Below are 13,213 nucleotides of genomic sequence, written 5' to 3' on the forward strand. Positions count from 1 at the left end.
GGGTTGGAGAGGGAGGTGGGATAGTGACCTATTTCAAAATTAGTTCTGAGCCCAGAGCTGGAGTAGAAAATATTATGCCTCTTCCTGTCTTCTTTATAAGCTAATAGCAATAAAAATCAGAACAATTGAAAACTTAATCTGTTCTAGTCACTTTTGGTGATTATCTTATATAATCCTCAGAATAACTTATGAAGTAGGTACTGTTGTATCCCCATTTTGCCAATGGGAAAACTGGGGCACAGAGAGGAAAAGAAGTTTGCCATAAGGAAGAAAGTCAGTGAGTGGCAGACTCAGGGGTCAGGCTGGTTCAACGTCTACTCTCTTAACCCTTATGGCACACTGCCTTATGATACTTGCCCTGCCCCACCACTTGGATGGTATCTGTCAACTACCGTAGGAATAAGCAATACAATGTGTTGAATGTTTGCACTGGGCTAACCTGGGAACCAGATCCCCTGGTGGAGGAGATTTTTTTTTTTTCCTAGGGAACCCAGCCCAGTCTTTCAGCTGGGGCCTGCCTGTCCGTGTTTGGAGTCCCCGAGTGCTCGGCACAGTGAAGATGTGCATGTGGAGCACTGGCTGATTTGTTTTTACCTAGGCCTCCCCTGGCTCACATCTGGTCCCTGTGGGCAGGGAGAAATGTGAGGTTTCTTTCTGAAGCTGCCCCTGGGGAGTTCAGTCCGTCTGCCCCCCTCATTTGTCTGCTGACGGTCCTGTGCTCTACCTGGTTGAAAGAGAGTGATGAACACAGTAGCTTTCACAGGTTCTAAGGCCAAGCCAGTCAAAGAATCAGAAAGCCCCTTGAAGTTGTGAATGGGAGGTTTTCTCCTGCAGTACTGAGGCTGCTGGCTGTCCCTCCACGCCAGCCCCCGTAGAAATGCCTGCGCAGAGTGAAACATTTGATCAGCACAGAAGGAGGTCAAAGGTCAAGAGCTACCTCTCCCCACATTTCTATTAGTTTCTTATATATGTTTTCTTAGAAATTCTTTACACAGGGCGCCAGCGTGGCTCAGTTGGTTAAGCATCTGCCTTTGGCTCAGGTCATGATTCCCGAGTCCTGGGATTGAGTCCCACGTCAGGCTTCCTGCTCAGCAGGGAGCCTGCTTCTCCATCTGCCTTTTGCTCTGCCTACTTGTACTCGTGCTTGCTCTCTATCTCTCTCTCTGTCAAATGAATAAATAAAATCTTAAAAAAAATTCTTTATACAGGGCACCTGGGTGGCTCAGTCGGTTAAGCGTCTGCCTTTGGCTCAGGTCGCGATCCCAGGATCCTGGGGTCCCACATTGGACTGTTTGCTCAGTGCAGAGCCTGCTTCTTCCTCTGCCCCTTCCCCCACTCATGCTCGAGCTCCCTCTCTCTCTCCCTCTGACAAATAAATAAATAAAATCTTAAAAAAAAAAAGAAATTCTTTATACAGATATGTGATTATATTTATAGACGTGCACGTGAACAGCTTATATATACAAATAGGACCAGACTAAAATTGTTCAGCAACGTTTATTTTAAACGTGATCTATAGTAACTTCTTTCCACATTAGCACGTAAAAATGTACTCCATATAAAAAAATGTATTGTATTTTATTTATTACTATTTTAATTTGCATAGTTGACAGACGATGTTATATTAGTTTCAGGTATACAACATGGTGATTTGATAAGTTTATATGTTACGCTGTGCTCAGTGCAAGTGTAGCTGCCATCTGTCCTGTTACATCGCTACTACGATATCACTGACTGTAGTCCTTATGCTGTGCTTTTTATTTCCGTGACTTACTCATTCCATAAATGGAAGCCTGTATCTCTTACTCCCCTTCACCCATGTTGCCCATCCCCCACCCCTTTCCCTCTAGCAACTACAGTTTGTACTCAATATTTATAGTTCTGATTCTGTTTTTGCTTGTTCTTTTTTTTTTAATATTCCATTTATGAGTGGAATCATACGGTGTTTGTCTTTCTCAGTCTGGCTTAGCATAATACCCTCTAGGTCCATCCAGGCTGTCTCAAATAGCATGATCTCATCCTTTTTTATGACTTGTACGCCATTCATTTTAATGGCTATATATTATTCCATTATACAGATGTGTCATAAATTATTTTACTCATCTTTAATTGGTGGACATTTATGTTAATTTCCGTTTTCAGCTATTACAAAAGATTTTGCAGTGAACATCCTTGTACATTTATCTTTTCATAGTTGTGCAGGTGTATCTAAAAGGTTCTTAGCAGCCAAACTAAAGAGTCAAAGGATATACACATTTAAATTTGTGTTAGATTTTTTCTGCAAAATATAAAATGTATTAAAAAAGTTTATCTGCAAAAATATTGAGTAATATATATTCCCACCAACAGTGTATGAGGGTTCTTGCTTCCCCCACACCATTGCCAGCACTGGTATGATAATACTTTCAAAACTTTGCCAATGTGAGAATAAGAAATGGTGGGTCACTGTTTTCATTTGCATGTCTTTATGAGTTGGGTTGAACATTTTCTTCATATTAGCCATTATTATTTTGTTGCCTATGAATTTGCCTGTTATTCTAGTAGGTTCCTTTTCTTATTGATTTGAATGAGTTTGTTAGGAAATTAGCTCAGGGCTACTTTTAACCTTCAGGGAACCAAGAGGGAACTGAATTTCAAGTACCTGGTAAGGGCTCGGCAGAGTGCCAGGTGTTTGACCTATTACATAGTCTCTGATCCTCACAGCCCTCCCCGCGCTGCAAGGGAGATTTTATTACTTGTAGCTCAGACATATTAAGTATTGTCTGCAGAGAGCTGAGATGCAAACCATCAGTGCATTTCTTCAGTCTACCAGACCAGCCAAGCAGTCTGGGAATTTAAACCAGCACCAGGCCAATTTGTCCTCTGAGATCCCAGGTGGGAAGGGGCATGCATTTGTTTGTCACCTGTCAGTTTTTGTTCATCTAGGTATTTGGATGACTCTTTCTTTTCAGTACCTTCTCTTACTTTATGTTAAAGTAGTTACATTAATTTCTGAGCCTTAGGATTCCTTTTTTTTTTTTAACAAGGCTTTATAATCATGTACTGTTGAATTTTGGCCTCTATTCCTTGAAACTATAAAGAGTGACTGGTTAGAGCTACTTATAATAAAAAGTGAGCTGGTTCATGGTCCAAACCTAAGCCCCACAGCAGTGTTGCATGGAGGGGCTTTTTTCTTTTTTTTAAAGATTTTATTTTATTCATTTGACACAGACAGAGAGAGAGCACAAGCAGGGGCAGGGGCAAGGGAGAAGCAGACTCCCCACTGAGCAGGGAGCCCGACTCGGGACTTGATCCTAGGACCCCGAGACCATGACCCGAGTCAAAGGCAGACACTTAACCGCCTGAACCACCCAGGTGCCCAGGCGCCCCTTAATACAGGCAGTATATTCTGTCCCTCTACACAGCTTAACTGGAGCACAGGGGTCCGGCTAGGGCAGCCTGGGGCTGTTAAAAATGCTTGGTATTTGCTGACAGTTTTTATGGCTTAGCAGCTTCTGGTTGCTTGTGTGGAAAAGCAACTTCTACACTGTAAAAAGATGGAGAGATAGAAGTGAAGAAGCTGATCTTCTTGAACGTTTTGAAGGACTCACAAATCTCAGTCTTAGTTTAATAGTTGATTTGTTCTGGTTTGAAATGTGCCACGGTTGCCCTCCTTTGAAATATTGGAAATAGGAGAAACTGGTCTCTGGCCTCTTGGTATTTTTTTCCACTGGGACTTTTCTCCTCTGGGGAAATGTGTCTGTCTTAGCATTCTTTTTCCCCACTTTCTTCCCTTCCTCCTGTTTCTGGTGTGGAACTCCTTGGCCACTTTTCTTCCTCCTCATTCTGACTTGGAACCTCATCTTCCTTTCAGAGGGTCAGTATCCCAGGAATCAGCCCCTGCACACGGCCTCCCCCATGGGCTGTCATGTTTTATTTCTTAGCAAATGAAAGAAGGTGAATGAGAGAGCCCTTCCTGGCCCTGCCCTTCAAATTGTGGGATTTTTTCTTCCTAAGTGTTCAGTCTGCACTATTCCCATGAACTTGGCCGTAACACAAGGGAGGATTTGTTTCAAGAAAAGAGCTCTGTAGACAAAAGATTCTTTGCTCTGCAACAGCTGCAGGGGAAAATGTCACATTGGCAACTCCTATGGACAGTTACCAAGGGAAGCCGAAGTCTGGGTGCAGCTGGAGGGAAGTTCAGGGGATAGAGGAATCTTAAAGATCTCTCATCATCTTTTTGTTTGTTCTCCTTCTCTCCTCAGATGCTGATAGGTCTTGCTGGCTACCTGAGTGGGTATGATGGGACTTTTTTGTTCCAGAAGCCTGGGGACAAATATGAGCATCACAACTACATGGGAATGAGAGGAGTAAGGCTTCCTGACTTGCTCTAGACTGAACCCTGGGTTCATACTCAGTCAGAACTTATAGTTGGAAGCCCTGGAGTGGTGGCAGGTGTAGACAAAGGGACTTTGGGTGGCAGTGGGAGGGGAGGATGATTGGACCCACATCCTGTAGTAGAGATTTAGGTGGAGAGATTCAGAACTAGGGTGGGCAAGAAGGGGAGGGGAAGCCACATATAATACAGAGATTTCACGGGTAGGAGAAAGCACACACTGTCACCTATTGCCGAGCCCGTGTGAGGCTTCAGACTTTGGGTTGGAGAGTAACCTAGGACCCAGGCAGCCAGGAGTCTCCTACAGTCCCGACATTGGCCTCGGCACATTGGCAAGTCATTCCTCTCCACGGCCACAACTGCTAGAGTATTGCCTACCTCTGAGGGCCCCTGTTAAGATTTCAGTATCCCATATTCCTGACACCAGCTCTCTGCTTCTTTCCCCATGAAGGTTTCAGGCACCCAAAAGGGATTTTCCAGTCTTGTAGAGGGGGCTGTGTGTTTGCCCTGAGTCACAGCACCAGCCTTGACGGAGCATCGCCAGGCTTAAGTACCCAACCCTATGGGACCCCTTATCTGTAGCTAAATGAAACCTGCAAAATCTGACTTCGGACACAGAGCTCTCAGGGCAGGTTGATGCATTTACAAGCTCCTTTCCTTAAGAAGGAATGTTGTGTGCTTATGTGCGCTAATCATTGGGTGATTTGCATGGTCATATTATACTGTATTAAATAAGGATTGCCCCAACCCTCGAGTTCATATTCCTAAGTGGTTCTGCATCTTCCTAATGACTTTTGAATATCACATAGCATATGTAATTGGATAGAGGCTGACTTACTGTGGGCTTGATGTAGAAATCGAGAAGGCCAAGTATAACAGCCTTGTTCTCTTTCACACTAGGACCCATTGCTTTCAGTTGACAAAAAGTGACAACTCAAATGTGAGAATTTCCATTTCTCTGGGCTTGTCTATTAACTTTTGATGGACAGGGTAGGGAGGTGCAGAGAGAGCTGGTGGTTCCAAACAAAAAACAAAACAAAACACAACTGTCCACATACTGAAGTGTTAGATTTTTTTCCCCCCAGAATCAAAATGCAACCTGTAGATAAAAGAATGATTTCTAGTGTGATTGAAGAAAAGAACCAAGGGAAAAATAACAGAAATAATATTAGAATTCTCTAGAATATTAAAACAACATAGAGAGGTCTTTCTCTACTTGTACCCACAGTTTTGTAATAGAAGCTAATGTTTATTGAGTACTTTGTGTGTGCTAATAAAACTAGATGACTTAATCTCCAGAGAAACCCTCTGAGGCAGGAACTCTAATTTTTCATATGACACAGACGGGGAGGCTGAGATTCAGAGATGTACTATTTTAGGGTCACAGCTAGCAGTTGATGGGGCAGTCCCACCTCAGAGTCCCCTACTTGAAACCATATGCCATCCTGCGCACACCTCCGTGGCTGAACTCTGCTGATTTCATGTCAGTGTTCGAGGTGGTGCTCAGTGGGCACATACATGTCGCTTGATTTGACGATTCACTGTCACACCATCCCTTTCTTGTTTATAGATATTCCAGGTGATTTCAGGTCACCAAATCATGCCTGCATCAAGGTCCTCCATTTTAAACATTAGTTTGTACCAAGTCAAATAGGTCTCTGATGCTTAGCTTAGCTGGCTGTTTGACTGCTTCTCTTTTCCTTCCATAGTTCTGTGCTTTCCTTGGTTCCTTGCTGGTCCCCTTTGCCTACCTCATTGTATTGGAGCTGTCCAAGTCTCTCCCCGCAGCACTGCTCACTGCTGCCCTCCTCACCTTTGGTAAGTTGTCTTATACCGTGTTCTTTAGGAAACCGACTGCCACATTATGAGCGTAGTTGGAAATCAATACATTGAAGGATCCTATCCGTGGGCCCAGTGCTTAAGTAACTTTAGGACTGGGTAAATGTATTACAACTCTTATTTTCTTCACCAGTGATATTACATATAAAAATAGTTGTGTGTAACAAACCTTTGTATTATTAGAGGGGAGTGCTCACATTTATAATCTTAAAGAATGGATTATCTCCAAGTTATCCACATTTGAGTTTGGTGTGGATAAGAAGATAAATTTGTGTGTGCTTGTGTGTGTATTTGAAGGAGGCTTGCAATTCTAATTCTGCTTCTCTCAGGTTACTATCAAGATCTCTCAGATTACTATAAGTTTGCACTCCTTAAATTGATTTCAACTGAATGCAAGGGCAGATGTCTCAGAAGCAGCTGGGTGGCAGGAAATAGCAAAATAGGAGCTTTATTTTCTTTGGATAATTCCCACATGGATAAATGAGAGTTGATCTGTAGAAATTGATTCTGTGCTATTCTGATTTTTATGAATGTGAATTCATGACCTCATAGCACTTAACATTTAAAGAAGTCCAGGCCAAGTTAGGTGGGTATTTCAGGGGTAATTCTGGCTTTGTTTTGATAGATATGTTGCAAGATTACAGGGCTTCTCTGTAGAGGATTGGTGGCTTTTTCCTTGTGTCTTTAATTTCCCTTTTCAGTTATTCATCCTCTGTATTTATTCTTTTTTTCATTCCACAACTGTTTTTCAAGCATCTCCTCTGTGCCAGGCCACTTTTCTGGGCCTCAGAGGATATGCTGATGAGACCCTGTGATGTCATGGAGCTTACCCGCTAGTGGGGCAGGTGATAAATAAACAGGTAAATTATAAGTCTGAAATATAACAACATAAGCCGTAGTGCAATGTAGAAAATAGAGTAGGGTAAAGGAGAGAGTAATGGGGAGGGATTCTGTTATAGGTAGCGTGACCTTGAGCAGAGACCTGAGCGAAGAAGAAGATTAAGCCATGCAGAGATCTAAGTGAAGTGTGTTCAGGCAGAGGGAACAGCATGTGCGGTGGTCCTGGTGCAAGGCAGCATTTGGTGAATTCAGGGAACAGCAAGGAGGCCAAGTGTGGCCAGAGTGGAGTGAGTGAGGCAGAGGGTGTTGGGAGGGGAGGTTGCTTAAAGAGCGAGACCATGCCGGCTTTGGCAGTCGTCATGAGGACTTGGTTAGTCTGAGTGAGATGGCAAGACATTGGAGGCTTCAAGCAGGGGCTTGATATAATGAAATTTTGTTTGAAGAACAATCACTTTGGTGCCTATGCAGAGAATCAGCTTCCAACAGAGACTTCAGGTAAAATGCTAAGACTCTGTCCTAGGTTTAGGTAGTTTGTGGCTATATAAGCAGGGTGACAGAACTACCTTTTTGATGCTGGGAATGAGGAAGAGCCCTCGTCTCTGGACTGCTCTATCTGATCGAATGACATGGTTGTTTCTTGGGTCACGGGCCCGAAAGCCGTGTGAGATACAGTTTCCTATCCCTGGGCTTTTGTGTACCCCAAAGCTATGGCCTTCCACCTCCCTGATAACTCAGCGGATCATCTGGTCTTGACCGCATAAATGCTTGCATACAATTCAATATAAGGGACACTATTTCTTATTGTTGGGGTGTTTGGTTCTCAGGGAGACCCATCTCTGATTCCCTTTTTGACTGCTGAACTCATGTTTTTCAGATACAGGATGCCTCACTCTGTCCCAGTATATCCTCCTTGACCCCATCTTGATGTTCTTCATCATGGCTGCCATGCTGAGCATGGTCAAGTACAACTCCTGTGCCAACAGGTCAGAAACACCATCTTTGCGGGTGGGCGTTGGGGGTCAGAAGCTGTAGCAGCTCTAGAACTTCTGTAATGGCCAGGGACAGGGTGGGTGCCTACAGGACTTATCTTAAAGCAGCACTTAAGACAAGCATACTTTTTTTTTTAAACTTAGATTGCCCATTTTAAGTCATAAAAATAGATTTTTAATATTTATTTATTTATTTATTGAGAGAGCACACACGCCTGCTTATGCGCAGAGGGGGAGGGGCAGAGAAAGAGGGAGAGAGAGAATCCCAAGCGGACTCCACACTTAGCGCGAGCCCGACGCAAAGCTTGAGCACATGACCCTGAGACAATGACCTGAGCTGAAATCAAGAGTTGGATGCTTAACCGACTGAGCCACCCACGCACTCCATAAAAATAGATTTTAATATGTTTTCTAAACGTACTTCTTTATTTTGCATATGACAAAATAAATGTCAATTATCTTTTTTAAGAATAGTATAATGGGTGGATTTGGGTAGGGATTTGTGGATATCATGGAGGAGTTCTAATGCCTTCCCCCACCCCACCATCTTCTAAGCCACCCCTTGGCACCAGTGCTGGTTAGGGATCCCAGGATAACTTTATCCTTCACATTCTGTGTCCTAGAGGGGAAGGAACCAGGACAGAAACTGCCTGGGAGCTATTTGTCTCCCTGCCCTCAGTGGTTGCATCCATTCCTGACCTACTGACAGGAATAATGTATATAGAGGTTGGTTTAAGCAGTCCATACCAGTCAAGAGGATCTCTGCAGGCCCTGGTCAGTTCTAAAGCTGTTCTGGTCTTCTTCCAGAACGGTCTTTTTCAGATCATCCTTTTGCCTCTAAGAGAGTAGAGTAGGTCATTCATTCTATTCAAACCAAAAGAGCTGGCTCTGCCTAGGCTTTTCTGAGTCAGCTTGGTTTCACCACGACCAGGCTCATTAAATCACATTATGCTACTAAAGCCAGATCCAGTGACTACCATCTTTCTCTGGCTTTGGGTGATTGTCTCCTTCTACCATGTCCACCTCCACCTGCCATTTCTTGAATACGTACTATGTGCCAGGTACTGTGCTGGGAGCCGGGGGTGTGGAGGTACATGAGTCTCCCAGTTAAGGAGCCTTCACTCCAGCAGAGGAGGCAGCCAGCTGGTGGGAAAACTGCAGCACCGAGCACTGGGTCTGTAAGTGCAACAGACCTTGGAACGGACTGCCGGGGTTAGGACCATGCTCTACCGCTTGCTAGCTGTACTGCTTACCCTCTCTGTACCTCGATTCCTCCTGTGGGAGAAGGGGATAATAATAGGACCTACCTCCATGGAGTTGTAGTGAAGGTTAAAGAGTTTACACACGTAAAGTGCTCGAACAGCGCCTGACACATAGTAAGCACTCAATAATTGCTGGCTTTACAAGGTCCACAGGTGACCCCCCAGGAGAGGGCTGACTGAATCCGGTGGGCTTCTCTGGATTTGCCTTTTTCCTTCCACTTGATTGGTCACTACTGAAGAATAAGCCTTTGCTTGCTTTGAGCCCTGTAATTAGCCGGGAAAGCTATGGCCCCTCCTCCCCCAGAAAAATACCCTGCTTACTCTCCTGCGGTTTCGGGAGTTTCATAGACCGCATGCTCCTTGGAGCCACGCCATGGTCCCCTGAGGTTAGGAGCCCTCAAGAAAGGGCAGGCACAGCCTCTCAGGGTCACAGAACCTCTGCCCTTCCCCACTGCTGCTCTCTTTTTTGAGTTTGGTTCCAGCTGCCAAACTGAACCTGTGTCTTGTTGGTTTTCAGGCCCTTCTCTGCCCCCTGGTGGTTCTGGCTCAGCCTGACTGGCATTAATCTGGCTGGTGCTTTAGGGGTCAAGTTTGTTGGCCTCTTTATCATCCTGCAAGTGGGGTGGAACACCATTTCAGACCTTTGGCACCTGCTTGGAGACCTCAGTCTTTCAGTGGTGAGAACGCAAGTGCTTGTAGAAATGTCTTTGCTCACTGGTATTTCTCAGCAGAGCCAGTGGCCTTTCTCTGCCTCTGCTGCAGGTGGTCGAGTGGCTGTATTCTGGGCCCGAGCTGGGCTGGATCCGGCTGTTGTCTGTAGGCAGCATGACAGCAGGAAGTAGGCCATGCTCGGAGGCTAGAGAGATTTAAAGGGAGAGGATGAACTAACATCCTTGGAATTTTCTTTTGGCATTTGTTTCTGTGATATTTTTTAAATGCTCTACAAACTACCCAGCCAGGGGAGTCTGTCTAGCCGGGCTCATGCCAAATCTACAGCAGACGCGAGCTGCATGTGATCTTAGGTAAAATGGTAGGATGACTTTCTGACTCACAATTTTCTTTCTCTGACCCAGGGTCTCCAGATGTGGAGGCCAGCAAGGGCCTTTAGAGTTTATTAAAGTATTCTTTACTAAGAGCTGATTCTGCGCCAGGCGCTGTGCAGAGTGCTTCACCTTCACTGTCTCGTTTACCTCTCCTAACAGTCCTGGGAGGTTGTCATTACTACCCTCTCTTTACAAATGAGGAAGTCCAGACCTAGAGAGGTAATAATGTGTCCGAGACCATACAAGTGGTAAAAGGTAGATGTAGGATTCAGACTTAGAGGAGGCTGACTCCAGACCTGAACTGCTTTGCCACAATGCTTCACCATCACCTGTGAACCAAAGTCTTGATAAGTTCATTTATTTATTCAGAAAATATAGACAGACTACCCTTTAAGTCTGAAACACAGAATATGCAGATGAATAAAACAAGGATTCCTGCCCTCCAGAGACAATGGAAAGAGAGAAATAAGTAAACAGGTGATTACAGTCCAGCCAAAAAGTGCTGTGAAGGTACAGTGGAGGGTGTGAGCTCAGGTCCCGTGGTCCAGGAAGGTTTCTGGGGGGAAGCCGAGGCCTGAGCTGCAGATCAGGAGCACTTACGCATGTGGTGGATGGGGCTGGCTCAGTACAGGAAGCGTGGGGACCATGCGGGGAGCTGTGTGGCTGGGGTATAGAGGGGACCGATGAGTGACGAGGCTGAAGATGCAGGGACGGGCTGGGGTCCTGAGTGAGGGCCTGCACAGGCAGCAGAGGGTTTGCCCATGTTCGACCCCTTGCAGTGCTGGGGTGGTGGGGTGTTATGGAAAGGCTAGGGTTTCCACGTATTTTTTCTTGTTTGCTGTTAGTTTTTCAATTTTTTGTGATTTTGACTTACACTTAAAAAGTTACATATAATGCGCGTATAAGATAGAATAAAACCCCATATGCCCAGCACCCCACACTGGCTCTCTTTGCAGGTGACTGTGGGGAAACACCTGACCGCTCGCATCTTATGCCTCATAGTGCTGCCGCTGACTCTCTACACGGCCACGTATGCTGTTCACTTCAGGGTGCTGAACAAAAGGTACAGCAGAGCCTTTCCAGCCTCTTGCTTCGCATCTTCCTCTTGCCTCTCAGCCTGTGGGTGGGCTATGTGATTTCCTGGGTCTGTGGTTGGGATGTTAGAGGGACCTGGTGCGTTTTATCTGTTTGTTTCCCCCTATGCTCTATCTTTTGGGTATCCAAAGGGCTCAGAAAAGCCAGCACCTAAAGAAAGAGGAGAACTTCCTAATAGCCAAACTGCCCCTTATCCCTAAGCACAGTCCCTGTGCTTAACAGCGATGGGCCAGGATAAGGTGTGCAACACTAGCCGTGGCTCCCATTTAACAAGTAGCGACAAGTGTCAGCATTTTGTACATATTATCTCACTTCATCATGATCGTTTTTGAGTTCTTTTGATTTTTTATAAATCCCCAATTTATAATGAGGAATTGAGGCTAAACAAAGTTAGGTACTTCTGAAGGTCACCCAGCTACTAAGTGGCTGAATTGAGATTTGGACCCCCGGTTCTCCAACTCTGTCACCGGTGTCTGTCCCATGATACCACACTGCCACTCTGAATGTCTTCTTTTAAACCAGTTGCACAAGGCTCTTCCTAGGGTTCCCAGGAAATTAGAATTTCTCTCCAGGAACTTGTGTGTCTTCTGCTCCTTTCCCCACAGTGGTCCTGGCGATGGCTTCTTCAGTTCTGCCTTCCAGGCCCGGCTTTCAGGCAACAACCTTCACAATGCTTCCATCCCCGAACGTGAGTATCTCTTGGCCTTTATGAAGGTAGAAGGGCAGAAGCCTTTCTGGGTAGGTGACTTGGAAAAGACAAGTATGATAGTCTGAGTTATTTTAGCCTGTAGATGGCAAACTGAGAGAAACATCCAGTTAGATCCGGTATGAGCACTCAAGAGAGCGACTGGGTCACAGGAGGTGCAGCCCTGAGCAGCAAGCTCTTTGACTGTAAAGAATAACTTCTCCCTTGTGGCTGTGGAAGAATCCAAGTCAGCTCCATGGGAAGGCAACCAGAGAGAATCTGGTGAAAGGACAAGGCCCTCTGGTGCTAGTGGTCAGTTTCCACCATCGTATTCTGTGACTCATAGCCAGTCACTTGTTCACAGATTGTAACTGAGCACATGATAGCCACATTGGAGGCTGTAGATGGATGCCCTCCAGAGTAGAGGATCCAGTGACCGTGTGGGTTAAGTATATAAGGGGGATAAAAGGGTGCAAGAGATCACTTCTGCTAGGGGGTTGGAAGGCATCAGAGGTACATAGAGAGATGCCGTGGAGTCTGGCGCTGGAAGAATGGGAGATTTGAACAAATGGAGAAGGAGGAGAGGGCATATAAGACAGAGGGGACAATAAGATCAAGGCCAAGAACAGGGCACAACGTAAGGCACAGATTATCCTAGAAGATAAGGCTGAAAGGATAGGTTGGGCCCAGATTATGAGGGTTTGAAACATTTGGGTGAGGTGTTTGACTTAATTAAACAGGCAGTAGAGACCCAGTGGAGGCCTTTGATCAGGGAGGAGGGCAGGAAGGCTGTACTGTAGGGAAGCGACACTGATGGCAAAGCACAGGATGGCTAGGGAGGGATGGGATTAGAGGCAGGGGGTCCCCACTGGAAAGCTATTCTGGGCACTTGAACTGGGCACTGTCGTGGCAGCCACAGGAGTGGGGCAGATGGGCATGGACAAAGGAGATTGGACATGGAAAGAGAAGAAAGGTGTCACTGAGGACTTGAGCCCAGGTAATTGTTTCTTGGAGGCACAATGACATCTTCTAGTCTCTCCAGTGCCTTGCACCGTGCCTAGGACACAGGGGGCCTGCCAAGACCA

General features: G+C 45.5%; 1 protein-coding gene across 4 annotated transcripts in view; it reads left to right on the plus strand.

The window, feature by feature from the left end:
* The window catches only part of POMT2 (protein O-mannosyltransferase 2), a 43,263-nt gene that overhangs the window by 8,274 nt on the left and 21,776 nt on the right, over positions 1 to 13,213 (plus strand). For 3 of the 4 annotated variants that reach the window (XM_044391302.3, XM_026519432.4, XM_044391303.3), the window contains exons 3-8: positions 4,245 to 4,349; positions 6,085 to 6,193; positions 7,929 to 8,037; positions 9,823 to 9,982; positions 11,305 to 11,411; positions 12,049 to 12,131. In XM_044391302.3, coding sequence (XP_044247237.1) covers positions 4,245 to 4,349; positions 6,085 to 6,193; positions 7,929 to 8,037; positions 9,823 to 9,982; positions 11,305 to 11,411; positions 12,049 to 12,131 — 673 coding nt within the window. The remainder of the gene's footprint in view (positions 1 to 4,244; positions 4,350 to 6,084; positions 6,194 to 7,928; positions 8,038 to 9,822; positions 9,983 to 11,304; positions 11,412 to 12,048; positions 12,132 to 13,213) is intronic. The other variant, XM_057318316.1, reaches the window with a different exon arrangement.

Source organism: Ursus arctos, unplaced genomic scaffold (assembly GCF_023065955.2).
Source record: "Ursus arctos isolate Adak ecotype North America unplaced genomic scaffold, UrsArc2.0 scaffold_25, whole genome shotgun sequence".
NCBI classification, from domain to species: Eukaryota; Metazoa; Chordata; class Mammalia; order Carnivora; family Ursidae; genus Ursus; species Ursus arctos.